General features: G+C 37.2%; 1 protein-coding gene across 1 annotated transcript in view; it reads left to right on the forward strand.

The window, feature by feature from the left end:
- The first annotated feature begins 3,466 nt into the window (after nucleotides 1-3,466).
- Nucleotides 3,467-18,966, forward strand: part of LOC121408492 (pre-mRNA-processing factor 19-like) — a 32,919-nt gene continuing 17,419 nt past the window's right edge. The window contains exons 1-4 of the mRNA XM_041599974.1: nucleotides 3,467-3,544; nucleotides 8,561-8,710; nucleotides 9,699-9,917; nucleotides 10,684-10,829. Coding sequence (XP_041455908.1) covers nucleotides 3,526-3,544; nucleotides 8,561-8,710; nucleotides 9,699-9,917; nucleotides 10,684-10,829 — 534 coding nt within the window. The 5' untranslated portion in view covers nucleotides 3,467-3,525. The remainder of the gene's footprint in view (nucleotides 3,545-8,560; nucleotides 8,711-9,698; nucleotides 9,918-10,683; nucleotides 10,830-18,966) is intronic.

Consider the following 18,966-nt stretch of genomic DNA (forward strand, 5'->3'; position numbering starts at 1 on the left):
TTGCATTTTTAACTGCCTGACAATATTTCTCACTTACATATTTTTTTGTTGTTTTTTTTTGTGTGTGGGAAACTTTGTATGACTATATCTCCACTGGTAATGCTACATATCAACTAGTCCTTGAAGTTCGAAGCAATGAGAAGTTTGTCTAAAATATTCTAACGTCCATTTCGGTCTAATGTCCGAATTTTATCAAACATCAAATAACTTTGTCAATATTCATTTTGTCTTAAAATGTACCTGGGTATAGGGCCTTTTTCAGCCACAAAGCATTCATGAGTTTGGCTAATGTACATACAATTTTCAGGTAGGCCTATGCACATGACTCACAACTATGATAGGCCTTATTCCCCCCCCCCCTCCTCCCGGGGGGCAGTCAAATATATTGCTGTACTCACCCGTGACCCCAAAAACGCGTTTAAAGGGGTGTTTTCAGTTTTGGACGCGGTCCGAGCGTGGACTCGTAAAACATTGATTTTCAAGAAAAAGGGTGGTTTTGAAACGCTAGTCAATGGTCATTCGCGGGGTCAAACGTATTTTGGGGTATGTTTTTCCCAAAAACTTTTTTTTCTAAGACTAGCCAAACGTGTTTAGGGTATTTTTTCCCCAAGCTTTTCAGCCGAGGTCATATATATTTTGGCGACAACTTGTTTAGGGGCCAAAATGTGTAAATAAAGCCCGCGAAAAAAACTTGTTTAGGAGGTAATTTTGAACACAGAGAAAAATTCGTTTAGGGGTTTTTTGGAAATTCCTTGGTCCTTGGTTTTTGGAAATTGTGTACAGCAATATATTTGACTGCCCCCCCCTCCCCGGGTTATTTTCCTATATCATTATTAGGCCTATGTACAAATGAATACTTATTTTCTTTGCTGAAATTGATTGCTTTCTTCTGAATTGCTCTAGACAACTGGCGCTCGTCCTCCTCTCATTATTATCTATCTACTTCAGCCCCCCCCCCGGGCCAAAATGAATAAATGAGGAAAAAATAAATCTAAACACATGCAGAAAACAGAAAAACTCGATAGAGCCAAATGTCATCTGTCATTTTTGGCAATTTTAAAAGTCTTTATTTACAAGTATATATAAATAAAAACACAAATATAGCTTAGGAATATCCCCAAAGTGAAAAACGTGATACTTTCGTAATTGTAAAATGTGCCGATCGATGTCGTACGAAAAGCTGTTGTTCTCACTAAAAATCAAACTGGTTCACCGTATGCGTGTAACGGGCAAGTAAGAAACCGAAATTTAAAGGAGAATGAAACCATTGGAACAAGATAGCTTGTGTGAAAACAGAAAAATCAAAGAAACAGATCAACAAAAGTTTGAGAAAAATCGGACAAATAATGAGAAAGTTATGAGCATTTGAATATTGCGATCACTATTGCTATGGAGATAGCAAATTGGCAATGCGACAAAGATGTGTGATGTCACTGATGAACAACTCTCCCCATTACTTTAGTATATATTTCACTTGAATTGCCTCTTATCACATCTATCCATAGATCATGTGTTCTTTCTACATGAGGGCATGTAATACATATTTTTTTAAGAATACATAATGGATAAAGAGTTTGTATCATTGTAAGAAAAAGCAAAAAGAGAAATTTTGAGGATATTTTATAGTCCACCAAAGGGAAAGTTGTTCATCAGTGACATCACACATCCTTGTCGCATTGCCAATGGGAGGATCTCCATAGCATTAGTGATTGCAATATTCAAATGCTCATAACTTTCTCATTATTTGTCCGATTTTTCTCAAACTTTCTTTATTCTTATTCTTTGATTTTTCTGTTTCTACACAAGCCTATTTGTTCCAAAGGTTTCATTCCCCTTTAACTTTATCCAACGTGTGTAGTGAAGCATATTTTTTCTCTATCCTTCATGAATGCTTCTATTTATTTCTTTATGTTTTCTTCATCTACTAATGTTGTTGTTAATGCTATTTTCCCTCTCTATAATGAAATGAACGATTTTATTGTTTTTACTTTCTTCCTCCTATAAACTCTCTTCTTTTCTGTCTCCTCTTCTCCTTAGCAGGCTCCGGTCCTCTTCCTTTCCTTTTCTCTCTTTTTTAATTGCCGCCGCTAATGGGGGGGGGGCTAATTTGCCCTTGGACCCTTTAGCTACTTCTTTTTCTTTTCAAAGTGAAATTCCTATTATGCAGTGTGCCCCTTTTCACCAGTCCTGTGATCATGTGCCCCAGTGTCTTGTTTTAATTTTACTTTTTTATTATAAAAGTTAATTAATTTTCTAAAAAACGTTTCTTTTTTCTAGTTTGTTCGAAGTTTTTCCTTTCTAGAGGGGCAGCGGACCGAGGGGAGGGGCAGAGGGGGGAAGCATAGGGGAAAAATGAAACAAGGACAGGAATCGTTATTTATTCACTCCTTCACTCGGATAAATAGCAATGAAATTTTCTTTTGATTGTGGTTTTCTCTTCTAGTTTTTTCAATATTTATTTTTATGATTATACAGTGCGTATCAAAAAAAAGTTTACACTTTGAAAAATCCCTGGAAATTAAAAATTATACAACATGTGGGTAATTTTTTCACATATAATCTTATGTTTGGGTCTCATCTATCCAATGTGAGTAAAAGTTTTGACAGAATGTTGCACTTGAGTGAGCACTGTCCATTTTTGTAAAGCTCGCAGAAATCTGTTTGCGCAGAAATGCTAGTTTTCACACTGTGTCAAGGGGAAAGGGTGAAATCAAATTTATCATGCGAAACATTTCTCATACATTTCCCTTGCACTTTTAGTCAGTTGAAATAAAACAGATACATTTAAGCATTTTGTAACAATTTTGCCACCAGAATTGCAATTACAACACTTAGTAAGCACAACCTCTACCCTTTTGTGCCAGCTGGATCTGAGAACATAACTGAATGCGAATAAAAGTTTATATCAGACATCTCCAGCGTTTTTTTTTTCAATAAGTTTTTATCATTTCAAGTGGGTTTACATTTCATTTTTTATCTAATACTTGTTTCTCCATACCTTTTCCAAGTCTGACAATGATTAACAAAATGAAAATCAAGCCTAAGCCATTTCATGTAAATCACAGCTCAGTGTAAAGCAAATATCGTCACGATGGACTCCGTGTGTGGGGGAGTGGGGTGGGGCGCAATGCACTCTTCGAAGTGTTTTGGTAAAGGAAACAAGTTAAAAAGGTAAAAGATATCTTCAAATCAATTTTACTAACTAAATTCCACGTGTACTTTATGATTAAGGTCTACTTTTATTCGGTTAATCATTTCAAAGTTCTGCGCAAATCTCTTTTCACTAACTTTTCAAAAGTAAGTGGTGCTCACTCAAGCGGAAATATTTTTCGACAGTTATATCGTCATTTTCTTAAAGGGATCTGTACCAGTGTTAAAATGTGGAAAAATCATCAGGATATTACAAATTTATAATTTTACAGGAATTTTTCTAAGTGTAAACTTTTTTTTGATACGCACTGTATAGAGTAGACCGCCATCTCGCAGTGACATTTAGATAGTGGCTAGACGCTCACGCTTTGCAACATGGCGTTAGTTTGTTCAAGTAAGCAAATATTTTATTTAATTATTTCACCGTCATCATGCCGATTCCGTAGTTTTTTTAGAGGATTCTTTTGGATTGATTTATTAGATTTGTATGATAATAATGATGTTATACGGTTTGCTTTGAATGGGAAATTGTGGGGAATGCGATGTTTTGGATTCTTGGTCGTAGTTTTTATCTCGGTCCCATCAATGCTTTTTAGCGTATGGTCGTGTTGATGTTTAGGCGCCAATGCAGTTTCGCACCGGCCGATTTCGAGATAATTTCCCCACCAGTAATTGTTCGAAAATATCATAGCACTGTCTCTCAATCACATTTCACCTTCAAGATCAATATGTCCAGTGCTTTTCTGGTTGTACGGGAGAGTAAAGTGCCCACATATATCAAAAATTTTGATATCTAAATCTAAAAAAATATAATTATTTACATACCAAACGCCGGACCTCATTCGGCGACGTCTTCGTTCAGCTTAATGTGTGTCCATTCTGAACACGAGGGCACGTGCATTTACTACACGCATTTGCAATTTGTTTGGCCAAGATGTCCAATAGTTGGGGGAGTGCCAAATTTGGGAATGGTGTCAAAATCAGATGTAAAAAAATAAGAAAGTTTTGCTTAATTTCACAAATACAAGTATTTATAATATGCACTATGCACATCCCAATCGATATGCAAATGAGGGAAACGATGAGTGATGACATCACTCACTATTTCTTTTTGTTTAATTATATGAAATATAATGAAATATTCTAATTTTCTTATTCTCCTTTGAAACAAGGTTTTATTTCCCCCTGAACATGTGAAATTGTTTGTACCTTTTTTTAACATTTTATGGTTCAGTCAAGTTGGTCCTTATTGTTAAATCTGTAAAAATTGAAATATATATAAATTTAAAAAAGGAATATTGAGTGAGGGACATCATCGATTCATTTGTATGTGACTAAATTGTGCATATAACTAGTTTGTATGACATGAGCGAAATTTTAAAATGTCATATAAGATTTTCATTAAAATATTCAGCATTATGCTTGTCTGATTTTTCTCTATTGACATTTTTCTGAGGTAGACTTGACCTATAAGGCTTAACATCACTTGTTCACTGCAACCATCCTGCCTGTGGGGAATCATTAAAATGGCACTTTTGTGAACAAAATTACTAATTTCCATACAATTGCAATGTATTTTCCATGAGTAACTTGGGAATAATTTTTTTATTCACCAGAGCGCTCAAAAACTTGAATTTTGGGCATATTTTTGTGTACGCCCTCTATTGGTGGAAAGTAATATGGCAAGAAAATTTTCATTTTTCAATCTCTATTTTTGATTAAGAAAAAATAATTTAAAGAATTAAATTTACATAAGTGCCAAGTTATATGATAAATAGAAATAATGAAAACTTACAGTGTAAGAAAACCAAGCATTTGTCCCATATAAAAAGAGAAATTAAGCCAAACATTGCCACCATTATTTTGCCACACATGGGGATGTAACTGAGAACAAGGTTATATCATAATCCAGGGCTCGACACTAGCGGCGGTCCGACGGTCCCAGACCGGTAAAAATCGCTGTTGGGCCAGTAGATTTTCAGAAATTGGAAGATTTACTGGTCCGACATGACCAGTAAAAAATATCATTGTCGGGCCAGTAATTTTTCCAAAAATAGCAAGATTTAAGGGTCCAACATGACCAGTAATAAAAACCGTTGTTGGGCCAATAACTTTTCCAGAAATGGTCAAATTCACAGCAAACCATTTCCCCCCGTTAAATTCTGCAATTCACACACAGAATGAATCGCACGTGTTACTAGAGTACTATACAGCATGCATACAGTGTACATGTAGTCAGCCACACAATCCACATGGTGAATTCTCCACTGGCCGCACGAACGAAGCCTGGCTAAACTCTGGCAGAAATCTCTCACAGAACTGTCAAAATTCACGGTTCATACTCATGAAAGGTTCTTATAATGTCCATATTTCCTAAAAATTGGAGTAACTCTGTCATCTGTAAGCAGTAAAAGGGTAAATTTTCACTTCTGTTTGGTTCAAACAGATCGGGTCTCGGGTGGTATCGTCTGAATACATATTAGCCCCACATATGCATTGATGTGTGTGTTGTCTGACTTTCTTTCGTAGCTATTTTTATTGAGCCAAAAAAGAAACATAAATTATTTATGATAATAGTTTTAGCTTTCTTCCTCTGTTTTCTTCCTGTTTTCTTTCCTTCTTTCTTTTCAATCTTTCTTTTAATTTTTTTTCTCTATTTCTTTCCTTCCTTCTTTCCTTCCTTCTTTCCTTCCTTCTTTCCTTCCTTCTTTCCTTCCTTCTTTCCTTCCTTCTTTCCTTCCTTCCTTCCTCCTTTCCTCCCTTCTTTCCTTCCTTCTTTCATTCCTTCTTTCCTTCCATCCTTTCTTTCTTACTTTCCTTCCTTCCTTCTTTCCTCCCTTCCTTCTTCCTTCCTTCCATCCTTTCTTTCTTACTTTCCTTCCTTCTTTCCTTCCTTCTTTCCTTCCTTCTTTCCTTCCTTCTTTCCTTCCTTCTTTCCTTCCTTCTTTCCTTCCTTCCTTCCTCCTTTCCTCCCTTCTTTCCTTCCTTCTTTCCTTCCTTCCATCCTTTCTTTCTTACTTTCCTTCCTTCTTTCCTCCCTTCTTTCCTCCCTTCCTCCTTCCATCCTTTCTTTCTTACTTTCCTTCCTTCTTTCCTTACTTCTTTCCTTCTTTCCTTCCTTCCATCCTTCCTTCCTTCTTTTCTTCCTTCCTTCCATCCTTTCTGACTTTCCTTCCTTCTTTCCTTCCTTCTTTCTTTCCTTCCTTCCTCCTTTCCTTCCTTCTTTCCTTCCATCCTTTCTTACTTTCCTTCCTTCTTTCCTTCCTCCTTTCCTCCCTTCTTTCCTTCCTTCTTTCCTTCCTTCCTTCCATCCTTTCTTTCCTTCCTTCTTTCCTCCCTTCTTTCCTCCCTTCCTCCCTCCCTCCTTCCTTCCATCCTTTCTTTCTTACTTTCCTTCCTTCCTTCTCTCCTTACTTCTTTCCTTCCTTCTTTCTTTCCTTCCTTCCATCCTTCCTTCCTTCTTTTCCTTCTTCCTTCCATCCTTTCTGACTTTCCTTCCTTCTTTCCTTCCTTCTTTCCTTCCTTCTTTCTTTCCTTCCTTCCTTCTTTCCTTCCTTCCTTCCTCCTTTCCTTCCTTCTTTCCTTCCATCCTTTCTTACTTTCCTTCCTTCTTTCCTTCCTTCTTTCCTCCCTTCTTTCCTCCCTTCCTCCCTCCTTCCTTCCATCCTTTCTTTCTTACCTTCCTTCCTTCCATCCTTTCTTTCTTTCTTACTTTCCTTCCTTCTTTCCTTCTTTCCTTCCATCCTTTCTTTCTTTCTGACTTTCCTTCTTTCTTTCTTACTCTCTTCGTTTCTGTCTTGCTTTCTTTTTGTCCTTCATTCCTTCGTTTTACGGGGGGGGGTCACGAAAGGCTAGAAAAATAAACTTGCGCCTTTTTTTTAATGTTTTCTTTACTTTTTGGGACCAGTAGATTTTAGGTTCGGACCAGTAAAAATTTGAAAAACTGGGTATCTACTGGTCCGACATGAACAGGTTGGACCAGTAGAAAAAATGGGTTAGTGTGGAGCCCTGCATAATCTTGTTCATTGAATGAGTGCTTAACATCTGAATCATGCAACATCTGAAAGGATAAAACAAATTCTATGGATTCACATAGCCCTTGACAGGACTGTTCCTAGACAGCTGGCAGCTGTCTGTTTCAAGGAGTTTAAAAAAAAAAATTATTTTGTAAATTTCTCCTCGTACACAGACGGCTCGCTATCGTGCAGCCACCATTAGGGGACTTACAATGTAAAATCCCCGCGTAAGGGCTCTTCAATTTTTGTCTTTAATGAATCAAACTTTTGAAAATTAATGCGACCGAAATGCAAATTAATATTCCCTCTTGGCATTAATTGCCAAAAAAGGGGGAAAATTTACATGTAAGTTAAAAGGAACAAAAACAGTGACTTACCTCGTCTGTCGCACAACTTCACTTGGACCCTATTTTATCCGAACTAGTACATAAATATATGGCCATAGAGTCCCCTGTACAGATCGTGCTAGAACTTTGGTCTCTGTATTTGGTGAGTGAAGCCAACAGAGTTCAGCTGAACAACCAACATAACAGAGACCGAAGCTTTTGGTCTAGACTGTTCCATGCTGATATTTCACAACCACACAGGGTAACTTAAACTATTCAAGTTTCAACAATAAAAAACTGACATTTATCAAAAAGCAAACCCTGAAATGTATTAAGAATAAGGCCAAACATGGGAAGAGCTTTCAAAATCTTCAAATTATCAACAGATTTGAGAGGATTTTTTTGCATTTGGGAGATAAATCAGGTTGAATGCGAGTTGGATTTGAGCTAAGTTTACAATGTAGATTCTTCTGTACAAAACTGTAGTAACCTAAGTTATTGTAAATTTTGACGATGCTACTTCGTTATGTGAAGGTAAGGCATTGGCTGGACAGATAAATCTGTTTCGTCAGAGTTTTTCAACATTTTCTGATTTTTTTGTTTGTCCTCGTACACAGACGGATAGTGGCCTTTGGGCTCGTAGGGGTGGAGCTCTACCGACGCCTTAACTACAGCCTCTATGTAGAAAAGGGTGCAATTTTGCACCCTCCTCGATTACTCATAAATTTTGCTTTTTGACGGGAGGGGAGGGGAAGCAAGAAATGATAAAGATAAATCTATATTAAATACAATCAGCATACCAAGGTGGTAAGCTGAGGCAGACGATGTCTCAGTGGAGTATCTCTTCCAGAAATAGACATATTTATCGGTCTAGGAATTGCCTTTCATTTATATCCAACAGAAAGCCTTTTTGAAGTCTTCATTTCACCTTCGTTCCAAGCAAACATCCTTCTACATTTTAATAGAATTTTCTTTTTCTTTTTAGAGTGTATCCTAATTTCCTAAAAACGCCCCATTAATTTCACACTGTTTCCAAATTTCCTTCTTTTTTTGTTTTATCTCTGTAAGTCTCTAATGAGGTGCCTGAGGTTCCTGTTGTATCACCAGCGTCAGGTCGAGTCTTTGAGAAAAGACTGATTGAGAAGTTCATCTCCGAGAATGGCACTGATCCTGTCAATGGAGAACCTCTTTCTGAAGATCAGCTGATCGAGGTCAAAGGTTAGTTACTGTAAAGTCTTTGAGATTTCTCAAGAGGGTTCTTACAGATCAGTAAACCATGTGACTCTACATTTTCTCCTGTTTTAATTTTCACTTCAGCTTAGAGTTGAAGTTGTAGTAGGGCTTTTTATGTAAAATGATGTAAAGGTTACAGTAAGGTTTCAGTAGGAATGAGTCGTTTGATGAGACTTTTGCTTAGTGTTGAAATTGTGGTAGGCTGTTTTTGTTAACTTGATGTGAGGAATATAACTTGTGTGTAAATGTAGGAGTGAGTTGTTTAAGACTATATTGATGTGAGGTTCCTGTTGTATCACCAGCGCCAGGTCGAGTCTTGGAGAAAAGACTAATTGAGAATCCAGAATTGGGCTGCCCGTATTATTTTCGAAGTCTGCCGTGAGACACCTCCTGAACCCCTGTTATATAATTTACACTGGCTCCCGATTAGACAACGTATTATTTTTAAGTTACTACTCCTTGTATAAAAATCACTCTATAACCAAGCCCCAAAATACTTGTCTCATTGTTTAGAAATTTATGTCCCAGGTAGAAGAACTAGATCCTCTGAAGACCCACTTAAATTAACATATCCAACAAAAAGGAAACAGACTGGAGATAGAACATTCACCGTTGCGTCCTCAATGGAATGGAACAAGCTCCCTCTCACAATAAGACAATCCCCAGCAATCAAGTCCTTTAAGATTTTTCTAGGCAATTGCCTTCATTATAATAATATATCATTCTGATTTTTGTTTGGATAAATATGTTAATTGAAATTGTGAGCGCTTTGGGCCATTTGGGAAAAGCGTGTTATAAGTATTGAGTACTATTATTATGTGCAGATGCCAATGTACAGCAGATGTCGCCAGAGCATAATGATGGAATACATACATACATCATGTATATTTTGCCACTATGCAAAGTGGATTGACGTTTTAAGTCACATTGTTTATCATTTTCGTACTAAAATATGTTTCTTTCCCCCAACTAGTGAATCCATTGGTGAAACCTAGACCTCCTACAGCAACCAGTATCCCTGCGATCCTCAAACTCCTCCAGGATGAATGGGATGCTTGCATGTTGCACAGCTTTACACTCCGCCAGCAGCTTCAGACGGCTCGTCAGGAGTTGTCTCACGCCCTCTATCAGCACGATGCAGCCTGCCGTGTCATTGCCAGGCTCACCAAAGAGGTTACAGCTGCTCGTGAAGGTAAGCGCTTTGTTCTCCATGTAGAATATTGTACACAGCGAAATCGGGTATCCCAGGAAAGCAGAACATTTATTTATTTGTATTGGGGAAGGAATTTATGACAGCTATGATCCATCTTTCGTAATAGGACACCATTGGAATAAACAAATAAAACTTCTGACTTGGCTTGGCCTAAAATATGGGTTTATTTTCAGTTAGTTTATTGCCAATCCGTCCAATTGCCAACTCGTCTACTATCATTTCGTCCATTATCCATATGGGCAATTGCAAATTCGTCCACTAACCATTTTGTCTAATAACCAGTTGATCCAATAGCCATTTAGTCCATATACCATTTGGTCTAATTGGATTAAGTGTTAATTGTGCAAAATGAATGAAAATGAAGAGGATATTAGACCAACTGGTTGTGAGACAAAATGGTCATTGACGAAATGGTAATTAGATGAAGTGATGATTGGACCAAATGGTTATTGGACCTAATGGTTGTTAGACGAAATGTTGATGGACGGAATGGCATTAGACTAAATGAAAGTAGACCATGTGGTTGGTGGATGAGTTGGGAGTAGACAAATTGGCAATTTACCAAAATATGCACCTGATTGGTCTATTATTTTGGATGAAAGCTGACCATAATTATATTGCTTGCTAAAATATAGACATATTCACATAGTCTGACATCATGATCTCTGCTAAATATTTGTTTTTCAATGATATAAACTTGATATCTACATGCATACTGATCCTCTCTTACTCCTTGTGATTACAGCTTTGGCTACTCTGAAGCCCCAGGCAGCCCCAGGAATCGTACCAGGTGCTGCCATGCCTGCTGCTGTGGCTGTTCAACCTGTACCTGAACCCATGGAAGCTGCTGAAGCTGGCCCAGTCGGCATGACTGAAGACATCATACAGAAGGTGAGATAGCTGACTGTGATGTAACTCATTCATTTTGTTCATGGAAGATTTTTACACACAATGTGTAAAGATATGAATCATCATCTAGGATTAATTTTTGAAAATTAGATATGAAAATAATGATCGTGGGGAAACTGTAATTATGCTTCCTGACCAAAAATGTTTCATTCCAGGTTGGCATTTCGTAAAGCTGTTTGTAAGTTACAAATGACTTTACTTAAGACTGGTGACTCTTTTGTGGCTATATGAAGTAGCTGACCTGGCACCTAAGAACATGTACCAGTCGTGCGTAAAGTTGTGTATAACTTTACAAACAGCTTTATGAAACACCCACCAGATACGGAAAGTGGGATAGAATATGAAAAGTTCAGGAGTTTAGCTGATGCTATTTAAGGTGGGTGTGGCATTTTGCCCAAAGCCCAGCTCACACTATGCGATTGTTGCAATCTGATTTTCAAAGAAATCATAATAACATTTGACATGAACATTCCAATCAGTAAAATCTTAGCGATCCGAGGTCGGAATAGTTGTAGGACTTCTGAAATAAAATTCAATGTAGTTCGAGCCTCAATGTAGGAAAAATAGCAAATTCAATTCCAAATCATAATGACGGTTTATTGCCATTTCGTCCACTGCCATTTTGTCCACTACCCACATGGTCTAATATCATTTCGTCTACCATCAGTTGGTCCACTATCCACATGGTCCAATTACCATTTCGTCCAATCACCATTTCGTCTAATAGCCATTTCGTCTAATAGCCATTTCGTCTATTATCATTTGGTCTAATAGCCATTTGGTCTAATGGTATTTTTTTGCCAATTGGTCCAATAGCCACTTTGTCCACTATCATTACGTCTATTCCCATTTGGTCTAATAGCCAAATGGTCTAAAGGCAAATGGTCTAATAACCACTTGGTCTACTTTCATTTCGTCCATGTTCCATTTGGTCTAACTGCATTTGGTCTACTATCACTTGGTCTAAACTCATTTCGGCTAACAATCATTTGGTCTAATTGCCATTTGGTCTAATAACCAATATGTCCAATTGCCATTTTGGCTAATCACCATTTCGTCTAATATTCATTTCGTCTAATACGCATACTGGTCTACTATGCTGCACTAGCGCCCTCTACGACCCGAGTCGACTCTATTCGCGATTGTGGGCCTAATTAATTACCAATTTTCTTCAACTTCTTGATTTATTTTATCACTGTTGACTAGTGTTGTTCGTCATTGATTACTTTGCATTATGGAAGTGTTTTCCACCCAAAGGGGGAAGCAATGTGTGTCTTATCGAGGTTATACATACACGATACGGTTTAAAACGCCCCTGTTTCATGTCAGTATATGGAAAATTCTCAGCTCGCGCTGCGCGCTTGCAATCCTCGCATTAGTTATTAATCTAGAGAAATGTTCAGGATTTCAAACAGTGTCAAGACTTACGATTTTATGTGTAAAATAATAGTGGGCCTACATGAAATAAAATGTTTATAAAAAAAAAAAAGATCAGCTCGCGCAAGCAAAAAATAGTATAGTACAGGGAAAGAAGATAGGACAGATCGGGAAGAGCTCTTTTTTTTTGGGGGGGGGGTGGGGGTATATTAATCAATAATATTTCTTTAAAAGGCTATATTGTCTTTCATCTGTTTATCGTATTTTGATATCGGAATACAATATTCTCCTTTCTTTTTTTTTAATAAAAATTGAACGACAAATTGAAATAAAAGGACCCTTTTCCATTTTCCCCATCTTAGTTCCCCCTTTTATATGTGTGCGTGTGTGTGTGCGTTTTAGGGGGGGTGGGGGTGCCTGAATTGTTGTTCCCACTGAATCGACCCTTGCGATAGTAGTTATCATCATAGTATTTAGGTTTTTTTTAAACTAATATCATCTGTAATTTCAAGGTATTAAAGTCATTTCGCTCCCCTCCTCGGATAACGCAAATTATTTGTATTAGACGAAATGGCTATTGGACCGAATGGCTATTAGACTAAATGGCTATTGGACGATTTGGGAATTGGACGAAATGGTTAGTAGACGATTTGGTTGGTAGACGAACTGATTATTGGACCTAATGGTTGATGGACGAAATGACTATTAGACGAAATGGCAATTGGACGAGTTGATAAGTAGACTGTAGCGGCATGAATATAATTTGGTGTTATCTGCCAATATTATGTACTGTTTACATGCATGTACAGAGTCAGTTGAAAGAGAAAGTAAAAAAAATGTCAATGCAAGATTGTACACAGCGCAGTGCTCATTGTGCTCCTTGATTCCAAGAAGTCCAGGAGAAGATGAGTCCTATTCGCTAATAGGGGTGGGCGAATAATACCTTTTTTGTGAAAATCAATTTCAAACGAGTGGTTTCTGTTGCCATTTTTGCTGCTGAACACAAATCTAATGAGTATTTTTGGTTTAGAATACGTCTGATATTGGTTCCAAGCGATTTTTCAAAATGGCCGCCAAATTCCTCCCAAATTAGGTTTATACATGTAAATCTTCAGTTATGTATACAAATATGGCTTGCAATATGTCTAATTATATGTTTTCTTGGTCACTGCACACAAAAATACACGAATCGGATATGTTGGGTTGTCTAAAATGATGTTTTTTGGTGAAAAACAGCATTTTTGGGTCATTTTTAGCAAAAAAATGCAGTCAAATCACAATTAATGAACATAAAATCTTTATTATTTATTCATCTGTAATTTGCAATAAGCCTAAATATATGTTTTCATTGCCATTGAATCCAACTATCCACAACTAAGATCTCTTTCAACATGCATAATGTCTTTTTTATGGAAAATAATCATTTTGTATTTTTATTTTGGAGTGATAAATATCCATGAATCACTATTTGCGTACATAAAACTTCAATATTCATGCTACTGTGCCTATTTTGTATGAATTAATATATGTTTAGGATCATTAATTAAAAACATGATTCATACATATATAAGTTATTGCTTTTTTGGTGAAAAATTCTATTTTTCAAGCCGGGAGGGGGGGGGTGCATGAATGTGGCTTTAAAATATTTTTTTGTGTATAATGTAGTCTAACTATGGTTCCCAATTACATGTTTCAATAAAATTTAAAGCAGGTGGTTATATCAGTCATATTTCATGAATCGCACATAAGTATTTTCCTTTAAGATCTATATTTCTGTTTTAAATTGTCTAAATTTCACCCCCCCCCCCATCAAAAAAGTGATTTTTTGTCAGATATTATTGCTAAACTTTAGACAGAATTATAGATATTAAAATGTTCTTGCATCTGTGTCCAATATGCAGTACTGGGTTAAGTGATTCACATGAGCATCTCAACACATTACCATAAATTCAAGCATAATTTTTTAGTATTACGATTCCCTTCAGGTAATCTTGGTCAAAGTTTGGGAAACATTGTTTTGCCAAATGAAAATTGTTCATATGAAATTGTAGAGTCTGAGCACAGAGTGTACTTGGTTGGCATGTACATCCATCATGTCCATGAACTTTTATATTGCATTCAGTAGCAGAGCATCAATGTTTTCAGTAACATTATCTTCTGGTCTTAGTGCATTTCTTATCGAAGCTTTCAGTTCCTCCACAGAAAATTTTTCCATCTTGTACTTGCCATCTACTCCTTTCACACGCCTCATTTGACGAATGTCTGGAGTTACTGTGAGACGAAGATAACCAACTTCATCAAGAAGCTGTTTTTCTGTGAGACTTGCCAGCATCTCTAGGTTGTTTGGAGTCAGTGGGCCATTATGGTCTTTGCATCTTTCTAAGATTGTTAGAGTTTTGCTTGCTTTCTTCTTCTTTAACTCCTCCTTCTTATGCAGTGCAAGTTTCTTTGCAGATTCAACAGTTGCAAGAAAGTCTGCTTCAAGCTTCTGTACTGCGTTCACCTCTTCAGAACAGCGAGCCCACTTCCACCTTTCTTTCCTTTCTTCTATACTCTTACTTTCAAATTCAGGGTGTACCAGAAGACCACCAGATGCCAGTAGATTTTTTCTGGACAGAGTCTGGACAGAAGAACTTCCACCAGTAACTTTGATTCTGTGGTCTAGCTTTGAAAATTCAGACTCACACCCCAAGTTGGTCAAAGGAGCATACATCATGCCGTCATGGTCATCACCATCTGATTTCGAGAAGTAATTGGTCTTGGACATCTGGCTCTTCACTGTATCAATAACTTCCTCAATCACAGCAGCTACCAATCTATCTCTTCCAGATCCTGTTTCTTCCCTCTTGTCCACAATAATTTTCTCTAACTCATCTAGTTTCTCCTCAAGGAAACTCTTCACTCCTGCCCATGTTCTATCCCCAGCATTCTGTTCACCCATCTTGTCGATGCCCAGCAGTTCCATCATCGGGAAAATGATAAGATGACCCATCATTGTGTAAATCTCTGAACAGCATGTGAACCACTCATTCTGAATGAATGTAGCAACTGCAAGAACAAGTTTGTTGCTGTTGGTGTCCACAACTGCACTGAAGAAAGCTTGGATGGATTCACGCCATGTCAGGTACTCCTTAGCAAGTTCTGCGATTCTACCAAATCTATTGGCTACAAATCCTTTGAATCCTTGGCACTGAATATTGTTATCTTCCATCCAAGACTTAAAGTCATTGTAGAGGGACACTGATTGCTGAGCATGGCTAGGAGACAATAACTTGGAGATTGCAATTAACCCTAGTGTATGGATTGAAGATCCTGGGGATAGAAAGATCTTCTCCCCTGCTGAAACCTCCAATAACTGGTGAACGCCAATCTTCTGTTCTATGTTCCTGAACACTTTATCTATTGCATGATCTATACCCAAGATTATATGAGCACAGCATTTTAGGATTTTAGTAGGGTCTACTCCTAGGGTCTGAAGAAGCACCTCACAGTCAGCAGCTCGATCTGTCATCCAGAAGTCTATTTCTGATTTCAATTCATCAACTGTGGAGTTGGCAAGAATGGCTAAGCACTTGAGCTTGAACTCATAAGCTTTAGCCCCATCTTGACCACTATGACTCACATTTTCCACATAACCTGTAGTCAGTGATGTCCTTTTACCCGAAGGTCCAGCTATGGTGATGTGGTCTGCTTTCACATCGTAACGACGATGACCAGCTGCCTTCGTTGTGTCATCAAGACCTACAGTGACAACACTGTCTTCTTTGTTAAGGATTTGTTGGGCAACATATTCAAGGCTTAGGTAAGATGCATCTTTTAAGTATCGCATAATTGATCTGCGACTTGGAAAAACGTAAGTTAAGTCAGAAGATAAACGGCTGACCCCTGGTGTCATGGGTGTAGATTCTGTTTGCCCACTTTCTTCATCACTTTCAATTTCTTTACTATCATCTTCATCTTCATCAGTCAGATGTTTCCAATTCTGACCAAATACCATATTTGCTACTCTCACAATCACTTTGGAAACTTCATCAGGTGACATTCTTGTCTCTGCAAGACACTGTACAATACATCTCATTAGATTTTCATTCACACTTTTCCTTCCAGTACGTACTTTGATGTGTGGAAATGGAGAACCCAGTCTTTCGGCAGTTTCTTCAAGGTTTTGATTTTCTTTCATTGAACGAAGTTTTCGATCTGCGAATAAAGATTTTTTTGATGTGTGTGCCTGTGGTGTTGTAAAATTTAGGTCATTCTCAGTATCAAATGAAGTACTGAGTAATTCGTTCATTTCTGATTCATCCAGTCTTTTTTGCTCTTCTCGTTGTTTCTCTGTTGCTGTTTTCTTCTTCTCTGTGGATTGTTCTTGTTTATGTTTCCTTTTCTGTTGTCTCATCCATTTTTGGGGAACTGTAGAAGTGCACACAGCTTTGTAACCTCCAAAACAATTATCTTCATAGAAAGCATCATCCTCTTCGGTCATTTTTACTCCAAATTCCTCTTCAAGTTGCTTTTGGTATGCCTGATCATTTGTTCGAATGTTGTAAGCATGTTTTATCAGCCCGTCATTGAATTCATTGGCACTTTTCAACCATTCCTCAGTTTTCTTCTTTTCCTTAGACTGCTCCATTTTTCTCAAAGTCTTGAAGCGCTCATAGTCTGCTTTAATTTTCTTTGCTACAGAGCTTTCATGCATAGGATAGACATTCTTAGTGATCCAATCTTGTCTAAGTTCATTAGCAACTATCTTGCTGCTTGCATCACGAGACACTACCTTCTGTCCCTTGGCTGGCCTTTTACAAAGTGCTAGCATTCTACCAATGACAATGGTTCCAGATGGTAATTTGCCTGTTGATTTGAATTCTGTGATTTCTTTGTAACTTTCTCCAAAAAGTTCCTTTTTTGTACTACTGCGTGATTGTCGTTGTTCAGCCATGATGGCGTGAAGTTACTCAGAACGTATGGAATTTATATTGAGAACTGTTCTAATTTTCATCAGAAGGGGATACTACTGATCTTGAAATTCATTTGTCCTGAAGGAAAAAAGAAAAACATATATACATGATATTAAAAAATGAATAAAAGCACGATTAAAACAATATAAGTTTATTCATATTAACACTGTATGTAGTTTCAACATTAATCAATTATTGAAAGCAGCTGGTCTGCAGATTATTTAATCTTTGATATTTTCATAACAATGAATTAACTTACTATATGATACTTATATTTGCATTTATCTTAGACTGAAAATTTATATTTTAAAATATTTTGCTTAAAATGTTGATCTTACCGTTTCTCACCACCCCAGTACCATCAAAACATAGAGAGACATACACTGTATAACACATCCATTTTATGCTGCTTTATTTACAAAAATGGCAAAAAAGTCACTTTCCTGGGGCTAATAATATGAAACTAGCCATTACACGTCATGCCTAAACATCCAATGTCTTATATGTGGAGATATTTGAACAAAGCACCCTCAAAAACATAGAGAAATATTACTCACCTTTGTTTGATGAAAAAAAATGTGGTTGAACAAGCAATTTTCCCGCCTTTTTTTGAAAAATGGCGGGAAACTAGCCATTTCCCAGCATGCCTACACATCCAATGTCTTATACATGTACATGTATGTGGAGAGATTTGAACAAAGCACCCTCAAAAACATAGAGAAATATTACACACCTGTTTCTCGCTGTTTGATGTAAAAACATGTGATTAAACTAGCAATTTTCCCGCCTTTTTTGAAAAAATGGCGGGAAACTACCCATTTCCCAGCATGCCTACACATCCAATGTCTCATATTGGAGATATTTGAACAAGGCAACCTAAAATCTTAGAGAAATATTACACATCTCTGTTATGCTGTTGAATGTAAAGGAAATATGACAAAAAAGTAATTTTCCCGCTATTTTTTGAAAAAATGGCGGGAAAATAGCAATTTCTCAACATGCCTATACATCGTATATCTTACATATGCAGATTATTGAACTCAGCACCCTCAAAACATAGAGAGAGTCATATTACACACACCTTTTATGCCATTATATGTATAAATATGGCAAAAAGGGCAATTTTCCCGCCATTTTTTTTTTAAATGGCTGGAACCAATATCAAACCTCATTTAAAGTAAAAATGATTGGTGGATTCGTGTTCAGCGGCAAAAATGGCAATAGAATCCACTCGTTTTAAAAAAATTTTGTCATTTGCCCACCCCTAATATGGGTGCAGCATCACCCAAAGAATAGAACAAAGAAAGTAAGATTCAGAAGTTGCAAAGATTCAGAAGAAGATAGTCAAGAAATTATATTTATTCCTGTAAATTGTGAAATTCTCCAGGATTGCAAACAGTTGCGAAACACTCAATTGTTGCTCAATCGCTCAGTCGTCGCTCAATTGCACAATCATCGCTCAATTGTTCATACAATTGTTGATTTACTGGTTGTTGCTGGGTAAAGGTTTCTTCGCTGGTCGTTGGTTATGTCGACCTAGAAACTTCATTACAAGGCCGTATTTGATGTCAAGTTGTTGATTCATGTGTCGTCATAGTTACGGAAGAAGTTAAAGAAGGAATAAACGGACAAGTAACTGTAAAGCTGTTGTTTGAGTCTTCAATTAGCGTGTTCGAACTAAGCAATTAAGAATTTCCACGTGTAGTTTAAGAAAGGCAGCTACACGACAGTTCGCAACTGCATTATGGATCCCTCAAATAAACCAAATTCAGAAGCCCTTGCTGGAG

This window comes from Lytechinus variegatus, chromosome 2 (genome assembly GCF_018143015.1).
Source record: "Lytechinus variegatus isolate NC3 chromosome 2, Lvar_3.0, whole genome shotgun sequence".
NCBI classification, from domain to species: Eukaryota; Metazoa; Echinodermata; class Echinoidea; order Temnopleuroida; family Toxopneustidae; genus Lytechinus; species Lytechinus variegatus.